Source organism: Candoia aspera, chromosome 13 (genome assembly GCF_035149785.1).
Source record: "Candoia aspera isolate rCanAsp1 chromosome 13, rCanAsp1.hap2, whole genome shotgun sequence".
NCBI lineage: Eukaryota > Metazoa > Chordata > Lepidosauria > Squamata > Boidae > Candoia > Candoia aspera.
The window spans coordinates 7,628,710-7,643,703 of NC_086165.1; the positions used below are offsets into that span (position 1 = coordinate 7,628,710).

Below are 14,994 nucleotides of genomic sequence, written 5' to 3' on the forward strand. Positions count from 1 at the left end.
ATATCAACAACAGAAGAGCAATGCATAATGCGTAGCGTGTTGGAGTAAATCTGGGGAGATGCAAATTCAAAGGCCCAGTCAGCCATCTAGCTCACCTCTGGTCAGTATTTTAAAGCATGTTCTATCTCACAAGGATATTGAGGGGACTATAAATGGATGGACACATTTGCTGCTTTGAGATTGTTGTTTAATAGCCTTTAACTTCCATCTTTCCAAACAAGAGCAACAGAGATAACTTACAGCTGCACTTAGAGAAGGATCAGTCAATGTGAGTCCCTCAAGGTCAGTCACGAGACTAGTGGAGAGAACTGGGCTGGTGGTAACCGGCTGCAGAGATGGAGGTGTGACTGTGAGTTGAAGAAGCAGAAAAGCAAGGATCAGTATACTTCTAGACTGATTCAAAGCTGAGGGGAAAAAGAGTGGGAATTGGACAGGACTTGGTTGTGCATGAAAATGGCTTAGAACAAGATGGTCACTCAATGCAACCTACATTGACTTCAGCACCATGGACAGATCACATGCTTTAGGGAGCCATGAATAGTCAGGGGCATTGAAGCATCTCCAAGACAGCAAAATAGGTAGTAGTCAGCAATGGGCATATTATAGGTCTCTATGAAATTGTGGGCATATGGCTGTGTAATTAAATGCTTCTGCATCAGGAGTGGTTGATCCACTAAGCTTTGGAGCCCCCTGAGGAGGAAGTCCCCCACCATTCAAGGGAGGAAGACAAGTAGTGCAAGGGAAGAAACACAATGAGCAAAAAAAAGGTATGGAAGAGCAAAGAATGGCCTTATGGCTATTGCCCTTATGGCTACTGGACATAAACTGAAACAGCAACCTGGAAGCTCATTTAAAGCAGCCTTCCCCAACCTGAGCACTTTCCAGGTGCATGGACTTCAGCTCCTAGGATTTGCCAGCCAACACAGCCATTGCTAAGGATTTGGGGAGTTTAAATCCATAGATCTACCAAGTGCCCTGATTAGGCGAAGAAGGATTAAAAAGTAATAAAAGGCACCCCAAGCAAATAGTCCTGCTGTTTTTTGTGAATCAGCTCTTCTAGTTCACTATTATGCGCAAGTACAAGGACTGGCAGCAATCGCACAGAAGTTAAAAAAGGGGCTTTTCTCAGATGATCCAGGAAATGATAGGGGTTAACGAGGGAGTTCCTGCCACACCAAGCCTGTGTTCTATACCTAAGCTACGGTGTGCTGGGACTTGGGGTGCCAGCTATCAGCAACTGCAGCCACTGCAAGCTAGAAAATGTCTATATAAAATGTGAGGAGAAAGCATAATTAGCCGCTTTAGAATCCATCAGACGTTTGCTTTGCTGAAAATCCACTTTTCGCAGGAGCTGAGGCTCCTGCTGCCACCGAGAAAGCGCTGATGCCTGAGTACACAGCATAGCCGCAGGGGCCGGATCAAAGAGAATGCCATAGTCTCTGGAAGAGGAGAGAAAGATGAAGGAAGAAGCTCAGAAGGAAGACTGTGTGAGGGATGCTTACAGTCATCCAGATCAAGCAGAGAGATCTCCTTTGATCCTTTCTTGAGTGCTTTAGGAGCAGGTATGCTGCTGGAAAGCTGAAAGAGAAAGGCCAAAATGAAACCAACATCAAGAAGCAGAAGTCAGACGTGAAACTACAGGTAGTCCTCGCTTAACAAACACAATTGGGACCAGAATTTAGGTCGCTAAGCAAATCCAGGCCCAATTCTATGACCAGTTTTGCAGTGGCCACTAAGCAGATCACATGGCCGTTAAGCGAACAATGCGGTCATTAAGCGAACCACGTGGTTCCCTATTGATTTTGCTTATCGGAAGCCAGCTGGGAAGGTTGAAAATGGCAATCCTGTGACCACGGGATGCTGCAACTGTCACAAGTGCACGATGGTTGCCAAACACCTGAATCGCAATCACGTGACCACAGGGACGCTGCGACAGCCGTAAGTGCAAGGAACGGTTGTAAGTCGGTTTTTCCTCCGGATGGTCGCTAAACAAGGACTACCTGTACAGCTCAGAGCAGTGCTGGTGGTGCTGGGAACTGCAGAGGCTCTCCTAACTAAATTAGATTAAATTAGAGAAATGCTCAATCAGAGTGTTTTTTGTTTTTTTTAATCCCGCCTTTATTATTTTTATAAATAATTCAAGGTAGCGAACATACCTAACACTCCTTCCTCCTCCTATTTAGTTAAATGATAGTGGTCTTGCATGAACCTGGAGCTCACACTTTTCATTGTGCCCACCCTCCTGGCCCCTTACCAGCTTCTTCTTCTTCAACTCCTCTGAATGAGATTCCTCCATGTCGGACTCGGACCCAGATTCAGTTGAGCTGCTCTCAGAGAGGCTGTCCTCTTCCGATGAGGAGGCTGAGTCTTCCTTCCCTCCCTGGGGGGGTGGTTTTTTCTTGCTCCTTTCCTTTTCTTCTTCCCCATCCTCTTCCTCCTCACTGGCACTTCCAGGAAAGAAAGAGAGAATTGAAATTTGGGTCATCTCCTGTCATCCCTGGCTTCCTGTTGGGATGGCAGACGTCTTTGCCAAGTTGCATGCTGCTGGGTTGTTGGCTCAGATCTCCAGCCAGGGTGTCTGCAAGAAGGGGGTCAAAAAAGTCAAAATGGTGGCCACAACCATGTGATTGAAGCCCCACCTCTTTTTTTATGTGTATTGCAATACACATAAGGGTAGGGCTTCAACAGCTTGGTGGTGGATGCCATCTTGATTTTGATCTCCTCCCTGCGGACACCCTTGTCTCCAGCTATTCACTTGCAGGCTGGCATATACTTTATTGCAGTGTTTCTCAACCTTGGCAACTTTTAGATATGTGGACCTCAACTCCCAGAATTCCCCAGCCAGAATTCTGGGAGTTGAGGTCCACATATCTAAAAGTTGCCAAGGTTGAGAAACACTGCTGTATTGTATTTTTTAAACTAAAAAGGGTTTTGTTTTTTTACAAAACCCAGCTCTGCACACCTATAGATACTACCTACTATATTGGGTGGAAAATGGATGAGGAAAACATGATCTGGAAGACAGCATATCTATCTGATTGTGAAGTTCCACACAAGTTGGAAGGCCAAGAAAACACAGATTGCAGAAAGCTATTTTTAACCTTGTTTGGAGCAAATACAAAATCTGGGCAAACTGTAAGAGCTTCCTCACCTTAGTTATGGTGAGTTCGTTCAGGCGGAGTTTCTTTCATACTTGGGAAATGCCTTCTTCCTAGGTTTCTCCCCACCTGGGCTTAAGCTGCCTTTTATGAGGTAAAATTACTGGTATCTCCTGAACATGTACATTGGGGTTCCCCCTTCCTTTCCCAGCTGCCCCACAATCTCTCACATCAGTTGGCACCCTACAGAGGAACATCCTGGGCCGCCATTTTCTGTGACTGGTCCACTTGTACCACCCAGTGCAATCCACCTGCATTTTTTGCCTTGGTGGCCCAGCCCAGGTGTCAGAGGTGATTCCCCAAATGATCCCTGTTTGTCTGCACCCAATTCCAGTCTCGATTGGCCATTCTACCTGCCAGCGCTCTCCAGCAGACCTTTCCTAGGAGCTTCCTTCTTCTTCTTCTTTTTCTTTTCCTCTTCTTCCTCTTCTGACTGGTCTTCACTCTCTTCCTCATCCTCTTCTTCACTGCCAGAACCAGATCCACTCTCACTTCCACTTTCAGACCCACTCATGGTCTCGGGCTCTGGCAGCAAAAAGGAGAGGTAAGGAATTTACAGTGGTCAGCCCTACAAGGTAGATGAGACTTAAGAAACCAATGCTGTATAGGTCAGGACTGCTTTTAATGTAACAGCTATTGGGACAGAATCCTGCAAGTCTGCATGTGCTTCCCCTTCCCTCTATCTTCTCATGAACTAGGGAGGGACTTCTCTGAGACGTTTTCTCACATTACTTTCTTGGCCTGGCCTCAACGCCCCCTTATCTGACTGCTGCCTTGGCAGCGGCTTTTCCTCCTGTCCTTCAAGGTCATTCCCTATGCCCTCTACGTTAATACAGCCCCCCATACATTCTATTGCGCAGGGGCCTATCTCCAATCACTATCCTTTATTTTCATCGTTTGTGTAACTGTCCTTCCCATCGAAGAGCAAATTCCCAAAGCAGCTTCCAAATAAAAATATTTAGACACAAAGCAACAACTAATAAGAGGGTTAATGCAGATTGTAAGAAGAGTCCAAAGTGGGGTGGGGAATCAAAAAACAGCCTGATGCTGTTTTAATCATAGCACTGTGGCCACCATCTTGACTTTTCTGACCATGCCCTGAAGACACCTCTGCTCACGAGACTATAAAGCATTCTATGGCATTCTTTACTTGGGTTCACCAACTCTGCTAAGCCATAATGTGGTCTATTTCATTTTGTTTGGCATCTTGGAGGAGCCCAGCCACTGAAGCTTGCAAATCGTAGCTTACAGCTGAATACAATGTGTGGATCTAGCCATTATGGTCTATTCTCCAAACTATGGCTTAGATGATGCGTGAACCACCAACCAAAGAAACCAGGCTGAGAAAACAGGGTCAGAAGCCTACATTGTCTTGAAGAACAGCAGTCTCTGGTGTCCCTAATATAGTGCCGTGTGTTAAACAAGTAACCTACTTGACGCCATATGTTTGCTCACTGGCCCAAACAGTCCCTGCTCTGGCTGGTGAGAGCTCTGCATGTATCTCAGTCACTTCCCAATCCTTTTAACAAGGGATTCTGGGAATGGCCCTTGGAACTCTTATACACAAAGCCCATGGTTTTCTCCATTCAGTTCAAGTCCTCCTCTGCCACTCCATTCTCACCACTGTCAGCAGATTCAGTTGCTCCAGATTCTCCCTCCGAATCAGAATAGAATGGTTTCTCCACCTTCTCCTTTCTCTTCTCACGGCTGGTGCACTTGGTCCATTCTGGGACCTGGATGGAGCAATGATGTGGGAAGCATGTGCCTCATTACAAAGATGGAACTGAGCACATCACAAGCCTACTACACAAAGGAGCAAAGACAACAGACTTGAAGACCAGGAACCGAGACCAGCTTCACACAGTGGATTTCCTGCACAGATGTTACTTTGGTGCAAATGACCAAAATGAGTCAGCATGCAGGATGGTAGCATTCAGTGGCATCTATTTTGTTGCAGCTGGTAGTGCATGTACGCCATGTGCACACAAGAGGAAACATGCATGCACCCTTATACTAGGTGTCTAGAGGAAGTTCATGGTTCTACGGGATGCAGCCCTCAAGAGTGTGAGCTAAGATGAATCCAAGTGGTGAGGCAGAGAAGATTGCATATTTCTGCATACCGGAACAGTGGCCATGCGCTAATAGCTGCATGGCAAGATCTCTGAACAGCGATAATACAGTGAAATTTCAATTTAGCGGCCTGTAATACAATAGGCATTGCACACAACGGACCAAATTTCCACAACAAAATCTCCACTGAGTAACAGTCATTATGCAAACCATCTTGCATTTAATGGACATCCATGAATAACTGATACCTTCTCCCTCCAACTAGTCCGTTAAAATGAGATTTAATTGTACCCGAAAAGCAGGCGTGTTCAAGGTCCAGTTCAAATCATGTATCAAGGAGGAGAAACCTGAGATTTTCCTGAGGCTGCTGAACAACAATTCCCGGGATCGTTTTTCAATGGCCTCGTTGGCGGGGCTGTTCGCCCTGCTGTAGTTCAGTACTATCTGGAGGGTTACAGGTTCCTCGCCATTGCTACATTTTTATTCCATCTAACATCCCTCCAGGAATTCAACGCAAATCTCTTCCCATTACCTCCTAACCTGGTTCTTTTAACTTCAAGGATCTGTTTTGAGTTGCAGCCACTGTTGAAAGACTTGCCTTGGGTGATTATATCTGGTGCGTTCTCTTCTCTCCCACTCACATAGTATTAGATAATTCAAGGTACCCCATCTTATCCTCGTTAGAACCCAGGGAGGTAGGCCAAGCCTACCTCTACCTATTTTCCAAATCCACCATGGTCCAATGGTTGAGTAAGAGTTAAGAGTTTCTCCTGATTCAAACCCCAAAATATAGCCATAGCATTTGACCACCTGAGCTCTCACTTCTGAACACTGCATGGTGCTTGAAATCTTTATGTGGGGGGAAAAAAACGGCAGAAAAACAAAGTTAAGGCTTTTGCCATGTTAAAGAGACTCTTGTGAATTAATGTGGATTCCTTAGATAGAGTAGATTTTCATTTACAGGATACAAAAGTCCTAGTTTTGATGCTAAAAGCACATTTTAATTTCAAATGAAGTTCATGTGCTATAGTAATTTTTTTAAATCTATTTAATTGCGTCTCAGAGACTGCCTGGTCTAGTTCCTGCAGTTTTCTTGGCAAGGTTCTTCAGAAGTGGTTGGCCATTGCCTCCTTCCCAGGGCTGAGAGTGAGTGACTGGCCCAAGGTCACCAAGCTGGCTTTGTGGCTAAGGTGGGACTAGAACTCTCAGTCTCCCGGTTTCTAGCCTGATGCCTTAACCACGACACCAAACCGGCTCCTTATTCATGTGCTGTACTGTAGTAGATCCCACTGTCTTAAAAAATATCCCCTCTGCTCTGCTGTGAGAATGGAAAAATGAAATGCCTCTACTAAGAGAGGTCCTGTAGCTTGTGTAATAACATTTCTGAAATAAATCAGCAACCTGACTAAATCAGGGCACTTTTTTAGTAATCCAAAATATTTTCAATCTATCAACCGATTAATTTCCTAACAAGCACACAGTCAGAGATGCACAGCACAGGGGAGAGAAGCTGGAAGAGGCGGAGGAGAATGAGAAAGAGGCAAATTATCACTGCACACACAAGCACCACCTCTTTGGGTCCACCCAGTAGCCCAATGTGGGTTCCTCTAGGATCAATGGAGTCTTCCTAGAAAAATAAGCATGGGGTGTAGGGACCAACCTTTCAACCTTTCATCAAAACAGAACAATACACACCACCAGATATTGCAAGCACAGTATCCTGTAGAAGACCTGGTGGCCAGGACTTGTGCCTCATCTGCCACAATAGGTGAGGAGAGATGACTCTTGTACGGGTCAAGCATTGGACCACTGACATCCAATATTTTCACAATGGATCTGGGCAAAACTTGCTTCAAGGATTCCCATATCCCATCACCATTAAAGAGAGGGCTAGTCCTACCTCCACGTTGCGCACAGATGGGTCCGGAGCTTCGCTTGGCCAATCGGGAAGTTCCTGGTAGCCCACTGCTTTCGCATTAAGGAGGTGTGAAAGGGAGCCCAGCTGGAAGTGGTCACGATCTGGAAGGAAGAAACCATCATAAAATCCACCCAGTTTTGAAGGCCCTGCCATCATGGTCCTTCAACTGTTCCCACAGGTCCACTGAGTTGCCATGCCTTACCTTTGAAAGAGGACTCCAAAATGGGAGCAGGCTTCTGTGCCAGAAAGAGCTTCTTGGCATACTTGCTGAGGGCACCACTCTTCTCGGTGGGTACAATGAGCTGGCGGATGAAACGGGCACGATCCCGAATGTCATAGTTCTGGTCATACTTGGCCAGATTCAGCACATACTGGGTCAGCAGCTTACTCTGTGGATGCAATGACAACATGGCAAAGAACAAAAAAGAGAAAGTGATGGGTCAACCACAGGTTACAGGTGAGCATGTTGGGGGAGGTTCCTGGCAACTTCTTACACCAATGGCCAGAGGTATGGAGATTTCAATTACATCCATAAATATAATAAATAAAATTTAAAAATACTACCAGGACAAGCTAGAGATCTTCCAACTGTAAAACATATTAATTATGTCTCTTCCATGAAAATACACATCACTCTGCATATTGGAAGAAAATTATTTTATATCATTGGAACCTGGACTTTATTCTTCTCTTCAAGCTATTAATAGCTGAACTCTCCACCTGGAATTCTTTTGACTTTACTTTTAAAAATATATGCCCCCACCTGCAACGATCTCTGGCTTTGTTAAGATAAAACAGTTTATATTTGTTTTCCTTCTTTCCACCTGCTAAAACCTGTAACTGTTCACCCTTAACGATGGAGATAGATTTAAATAATAGCTGGACTTTCAAACTGAGTGAATCAACTATTTTATTTATTTTATTTCTTTATGTATTAAATTTAACATAGCTGGCCACTCCAATGGTTTCTGGACTTTGGTTCCTTCAAAACTTCCTGGACGAGAGGTACCATCTGAAATTTGAACCCTTGAGTGGACAAGTTATTACGTATTAAGAGGTCCCTTTTTGAAATATTTTACCACCAACCCAAGAAGTGCAATAGTTCCAATACAAAACATGTATGCCTACATTTGCTTTTACTTCTGAAGTTAAGAGGCATTTCTGGTGTGCATGCTTGGGATACATGTCTCCTTGACATGTCTATGACAGAACCTCTGGAAACCAGACAGGTAGACAGTCTAGATACTTACTTACACTCCCTGTTATTCTTAGAACAGACCTTACCTGCTTAGAGTTGGTCAGATAAAGTTTGGCTGCCAAATTGATGACCTGCAGCTTCACAATGTCCTCCTCGCTGGTGAAGGACTTGGCCATCTTGCGCAAAACATCTGGGGCAATCTTGGGCACATGTTCACAGTATTCACCAATCAGCCACAGGATGCTGGCCCGGGCCATGGGTACCTGGAGACCAGGGGAAGTGACATCTCTACATCTCTCAGCCCTGCCTTCCCCATCACATCCCACCAAAGTAGAGGCCAGAGAGTCTCCTCCTCCTCCTTAGCTCTCGTTCAAACCTGGATGTTATCCGTCAGCTTAGCCATATGTTTGATGATCTCACTGTGCTGAGATGGCTGCATCTGCAGAAGCTTCTTAATGACAACCACCGACTCGGCCACAACCAGCTCTAAGCAGGATGACAAAGAGGGAAGGTAGACATACACCAGGCCAGCTCTACCATTAAAGAGAATGAGACGAGGGCCTCATGGAGACCCCAGGAAGACACCAAAGGCAGATTCACAAGGGTTCTCCTCAAGAGCCACAGCAATGGGTCATATCCCTGGACACCCTACCTTAACCTACTACCCCAGAAACAGCACAGGATTCTAGTTTCTAGTTTAAATGGGAGTCATCTGCAAGGTCAATCAGTTCCCCTCAATGCACACCCGGAATCCTGGGGCTAGGCCTCACAACCTCCAAGGGCCCTCTGAAAACGACCACTAATTTCCCATTATTAATGAGCTGGGAAAATGGGCTATTTTTAATGGAATTGGAGCCAGGATGATAGGAGAGGATGATGTCTTACAAGGTGTCTGGTGGACTATTAATTGTTGTAATTTAATTGCCCTTGAATGTTTTTGTTTTTTATTGATATATACCATCCAGAGTTGCATTTGTGTGAGTTGGGTGGCGATTTGAATTCAATCGATCAATCAATCAATCATTGCTTGCATCACAGCTCTATCCATTTTCTGATCTGGCTCCATCATCTTTGGCGCATACCCACACACACAAGCCTCAAGTCCGTCCCATGACCTGTCCACATGGCTGCAACACATTAGGCTGCTTCTAAGAGCAGGAGCTCACCATCTCGGTTGGACAGCAGCTGAACCAGCCCGTTGAGACACGTGTCCCGCACTCGGCCGATGTTAGTGGCGCAGCGGCCAATGGCCTGGATTGTGGCTGCCACAAAGTCTTTATCCATGCTCCGGATGTAAGTCTGCAGGAAGAGAAGGAACAACGATCGTGCCCAACCTATCTGTCTACCGTATAGGGTGGATCTAGCTGAATATTATCCTTGGAGTTGAAACAAGCTTTCTTCCATAGAAGGAAGAAATCCTAACAGCTGGGACTTTGCTTCCATGTCTAGCCTAACTTCGTGTATCAAAAGTAAACCTAACACAGGTTAGGTTTACTTTAAGTTGTTTAGGTTTACACCTAACAACTTAATTCAACTTGGAAATCTTCCTAGACTACAATTCAAGAGATGGATTTGTACCACATCTGGAACTGGGCTTTCTTTCTGCATGTATTTTAATTTTATGGGACTCCTAAATTAGAACAGATTTTCAGTAGCATGGACAGAATTTACTGCAGCTCACAATCTTGTTCTACATTTTATACTGTGCTAGCCATGGCTCCTGATATTTAGGCTTGCTTAGAGCTTCATAGGGATTTTCAAGCTTTAAAACAATGTATTTAGTCAGTCACAATCAATTAACGATATACTGAAACATTATAATCTCTATGTAAATAACTTATTTACTCGTCTGTGTCCTAACCTTTTATCCCTTTCCTTTGTTCTTTTTCCTTCCCTGTTTTATATATATATTTTAAAATAATTAATAAAAGTATATTAAAAGAAAAATTTAACTGCTTTGCACGCAAAGGTTTCCAGCCCAAGATGGTCAGTAATCATGGGAGGATTAACAAAGGTTAGCAAAATAACGATCATTGTTTTAAAATTAAAAGTAGGAGGGGGGCTTGGTGGATTCAGTAGCACTCAAGACTCCAATTAAGACTCCAAGAAGTCCAACTTCACAGGGCAGCGAAACTCATTTTAAAAGCCCTTAGCTGTTAACCACCCTATTTGGGGGACAAAGAACTTTATTTAATCAGGGGATACAATATAGGTTTCCACACTGAAAATATCCAGGCTATCCGATTAATAAAGGAAAACGTTCTGGCATTGTGCCCTGAGGTGGAAGAGCCCACTGTACTAAGATTTTCCATGCATTACCTGAAACTCCCGCAAGATGGTAGAAATGTTGGTTTCATTAGCCAAGTTGGTCAGAACTTCCAGCTGGCAGGATATGGGAAAAAAGCAGAATGGATGAGCTTTGAACGTCTTTCAATATCCTTGCCACCTTGAGCACGCAGAGGTGCAAGCAAATAATTAGAGCTAAGCCATGTTTTGTATCCTATTTGTGCCCGGCAGAATGCAGAGGAATAGAAGTGGAAGGGAATTTGCTAGCTGTCCTCTAAGAGAAGGACAAAATGGCCAACTGTGTCTGGGGACACTGGAAAGTTTCTCTTTTTTGTTTGTTTTTGCCCTAAGTGATAAACCTGGGGGTAAAATCTCACTAAGTTTGAAGCTGGTTTACAGTTAGTGAATCTCTTACTTAGATATAGCCTTACTTCTGAGAAGACCCAGAAAAACGTTGTATTAAGCCATGGTTCTATAAGCAATGCGGCCTGTTTCAGACATAACATTCAGCAAACCATGGTTTACAAACCAACATGGCTGGGTCCACTCATCAGTTTAGGATTAGCACAAACAACTAACATTAGGGCTTAGTACCATGTATAATTCTCATCACAGATTTACACTATTAATATACAATATTGTCAACATTTCACTTTTAATGTTTTTTTTTCCCATCTCTGCTTTGGTTCACGGTTTTTAATATTAAAAACAAAAGATGCATTATTTGGAATTAGACTGTATTTTTGGGGTATGGGCAATCAGTGGTACAGAAGAGGACTAACAACCATGAGCTAGGATATCCAAGCATCTAACACACCTTGAGGATCTTGATCTGGGTGGGATCAGTTGATCGGATGTAGAAACTTTTCAGGTAGGGCTCAAACATTCCCTGGAGAGAGAGGAGGAGAGAAACAGGTTCAGCTAAAAAAAAAAAAACCATGGAGATTTCTTTGGGCTTCTAGAGGTCAAAAAAGATTATCTTCAAGAGATACATACTGTGTGTGTATGTACACACACACACACACACCCATACATACACACATACATACTGCTTCCTGATAAATGGGAAGAAATTCTGGTTGATATTAAATAAGTGCAATGTGACAGACCTCCAGACCTCCAGAAAACTTGGACCACATTTGCAGTGGGCCACATGAATAATTCCCACCTGAAAAAGGAAAGGGGCACTCACCCTACGCTTGATGGACATGGTGGCCACATTCTGAAGCACCACATATTGTACCTCACTGCAAGGAAGGAAGGAAGGAAGGAAGGATTAATTAGCCTTAGTTTTTACAAGAATTTTGGTGAACATTAGCTTTCCTCAAGCAAGAGTTCTCCAGAAGTGATGGGATTACAACTCCCATTTCTGGCCAGCAGCTAGGAGTTATAATATCTATGCCTGAGGAAGGTACCAGTTTGAGAAAGACTTATTAAACAGAAAGCTATAACTGATAAAACCTGAATTAATCAGTACAGTTTGGGGAGGTGGAAATGGAAAAAGGAAAAGAGCGAATGGAATGGAACTTGATGGAAAAAAGGCCACAACTGCCTGGGACATTGAAAAGAAGCATCTTACACCGCAACGTTTTGTCCCTTTCTAAAGACCACATCCAGGTCCTAAAACATCTAGACAAAACAAGACATAATCAGGAGTTGTTGGAAACTGGCAGAAATGCCCTAATTCAGTCACTTTGCTGGAAGAACAGGAAAAGAAAGAGGCCCTGGAATTACAGAGAATGGGAAGGAAGCATCTGCAGACCTGTGGCTCCTCAGGAGACGCACCAGGGCCTTAGCAATGACACCAACTTCAGCCTTAGGTGCAAGGTGGAAATAGAGCTGAGCCACTGACATCACCACCTGAAAAACAGAGAGGGTGACTTGTGTCACAAACCAGTAGAACAACCAAGAGATGTTTATCTGCTTGCTGTATTCACCAACATGAGATGGCATAAGGCCATAAAGAAGAACGAACTGGATGTAGAGTGCCAAAAATAACAAAATGCAAGGAATCTGGGGTGGAGAGCAGACTGGCAAGAAAAAAAAACCTCTGCATAGGAGTGGAAAACCCATAAATCATCTGTCCTTCCTGCCCACAGATCTTATGCAATGCCTGAAACTTGTGCCACAGCTATCAACATTCACGGTAAGGGTTGCCGGCCAGACAACGGTCCATTTTCACAGACTTAAGGTCAAGTTTCACTTTGGGACACTGAAGGCTGGAAAAAATATTTTCACCTGGGTCCACCTAGCTCCACCCCTTTCCTATTGTCCCTGCCCACTTTTCTGAGTGCAGCCACTGTTACGCCACACAGACGGCACGACCTTCAAGTCCAGGTAACTGCCCACCTCACTTGGGCATGAATGCAGAGGATGCCCTTGCAAAGGGCAGGTCTTTCTCCCCTTCTTCTTTGTGCCCATTTTGGTGACCACAAGACAAGGGAGGGAGCTTCCTTATTTTCAGGGCAAGCTTCCCCTCCACACCCCTGGGGAAGGGCTCACCGCAGCATTGCGGCTTTGCAGCAGGGGTTTGGTGTTACGCAGGAGTAAGCGGTGGTCAGGATCCATCACGTAAGGCTTGCGCTTTGCCAAGGGGGCTGACTTGGCCTTGTCATCTTTGGCATCTTCTTCTTCGGACCCATAGAAGGTTTTCTCAGCACTGTCCTCCAGAAGGGACTCCTGTCCATCAGAAAACAACAAGGCTTTTGAGGTGGGGAAAGTGGGCCTCTTCCTTCTCCCATCCTGCAAGCAGCATGAACAACTTCTAAACTACTCTACACCGCTACTTAGCTGGATTCACATAGCAGTTAAGCCATAAACCTGATTGTCAAATAAAATGGCTTGTTTCACATAATAAGCTACACCCAAGAACAAATAAATGGCATTTTGGTTCAGTGTGATGGCCTGAATCACACAGTATGCAAAGACAATTATGTTTCTTGGAATCACAAACAACTCAGTATTGTTCTAGCCAAGTTTAACATCTACAATAGTATGACCTGGGACATCCTGTTCTAAGAATACAGCAAGGAGCTCTGTTGGGCCAGGTTCTACTGAAGGAGGTAGCATGTCCCGGAAATTTGGATGCTCCAAGTTCCACAGCCAGTATCTCTGGCTCTACTGGTCACACTGACAGGATAATGGTTGGTTGTTTAACTGATAAAGATTCAGGCAAAAATATGTAAACAACAGGTTGCGGATTTCTCCGTAACTTCCCCTGCAATGCGCTGTCAGTGTCTGAAAAAGGGACTCAGACCATTTCCACCCTAATATACGCTCTGAGATATATTGGCTCTAAACTGAAAAGATGTTCCCTTGCTGGGGTTCTTGCACCGTACCCCTTCCACCTCAATAAATCTTGCTAAAGAGAAGTCTGTGAGAACTATGCTTGGGTAAAGGATCGCATCCCATTCAGGGAGCTGTGAAAGGACCTCATAGACGGGATCCTATCTCATCTGCTCCTTGACTCACGTTCAGGTTGGGGCTGAGGAACTGGGTGCGGGCATAGCGGGTCAGCATGTTAATGATCACCACCTGGCCCCATTCCTCCACATCGATCAGCAGGTTGCACAGCTTGCGGTAATTCTTGTGAATAAGGTCAATGCGCTCTGGGCAGACCTCCTCGAAGGCCATCACGACGCTTCCAGCCACCAACTGGGCAAGATGACAAGAAGAGGGGAACACAGTTCACAAATTAAGAGACTGTCCAGATTTACAGAGCTGAGAAGCAACTGTTTTTCATAGGATTCTTCAACTGTGAGAAGGCTCTTTCTTGGCCGTATTAAAGAACACAGACTGACAGTAAATCCCTTTTTAAAAAAGGTTTCAGTCCTGCATATTTGTCCACCCTTCTTCAAACCCCCGTAGCACCCAGAAAGCAAAAAACGAAGCAAGAGATTTTATGGATTATTATCAGGCACCTGATGATCCAAACAGTATCACTTGTGCAATCTGTTAATCTACAACAGTCATACTCAGCCTCAGCAACGTTAAGGTGTGTGGACTTCAGCTGCCAGGATTCCCTAGCCAGCATGCTGGGGAATTCTGGGAGTTGAAGTCCACACAACTTAAAGTCACCAAGGTTGAGAAACACTGATCTACAAGATGGCATTCCTGAGGCATTTTGCAAGTTCACTTTTCTTTCTCAGTTTCCTTCCCTCATCTCCAAACCCTCCAGAGACCATCTTACTCACCGTAGTCTTATCCGCCAGCAGCTTCTCAATGACCTCAATTAACTGGTCCTTCTGGTCTGAATCAAGGCTGCAAGGAACAGACAAAGCCAATTGGTAGCTAAACCTTTTCTAGGGGCTGAGTCAACACACTGTGCTCTATCATAATGTGATTTACTTCATTTGGGGCTTAGT

At 44.5% G+C, this 14,994-nt stretch overlaps 1 protein-coding gene across 1 annotated transcript in view; it reads right to left on the reverse strand.

Annotated features, from left to right (window-relative positions):
• AP3B2 (adaptor related protein complex 3 subunit beta 2) overlaps window positions 1–14,994 on the reverse strand; it is a 36,866-nt gene that overhangs the window by 16,259 nt on the left and 5,613 nt on the right. The window contains exons 7-24 of the mRNA XM_063314093.1: window positions 14,824–14,890; window positions 14,102–14,284; window positions 13,133–13,309; window positions 12,393–12,490; window positions 11,823–11,877; window positions 11,448–11,519; window positions 10,664–10,726; window positions 9,511–9,643; window positions 8,721–8,830; window positions 8,431–8,607; window positions 7,349–7,535; window positions 7,129–7,247; window positions 6,799–6,855; window positions 4,780–4,891; window positions 3,512–3,683; window positions 2,255–2,447; window positions 1,503–1,578; window positions 241–347 (exon numbers count right to left, since the gene is read on the reverse strand). Of these exons, the coding sequence (XP_063170163.1) occupies window positions 241–347; window positions 1,503–1,578; window positions 2,255–2,447; window positions 3,512–3,683; window positions 4,780–4,891; window positions 6,799–6,855; window positions 7,129–7,247; window positions 7,349–7,535; window positions 8,431–8,607; window positions 8,721–8,830; window positions 9,511–9,643; window positions 10,664–10,726; window positions 11,448–11,519; window positions 11,823–11,877; window positions 12,393–12,490; window positions 13,133–13,309; window positions 14,102–14,284; window positions 14,824–14,890 (2,158 nt within the window). The remainder of the gene's footprint in view (window positions 1–240; window positions 348–1,502; window positions 1,579–2,254; window positions 2,448–3,511; window positions 3,684–4,779; window positions 4,892–6,798; window positions 6,856–7,128; window positions 7,248–7,348; window positions 7,536–8,430; window positions 8,608–8,720; window positions 8,831–9,510; window positions 9,644–10,663; window positions 10,727–11,447; window positions 11,520–11,822; window positions 11,878–12,392; window positions 12,491–13,132; window positions 13,310–14,101; window positions 14,285–14,823; window positions 14,891–14,994) is intronic.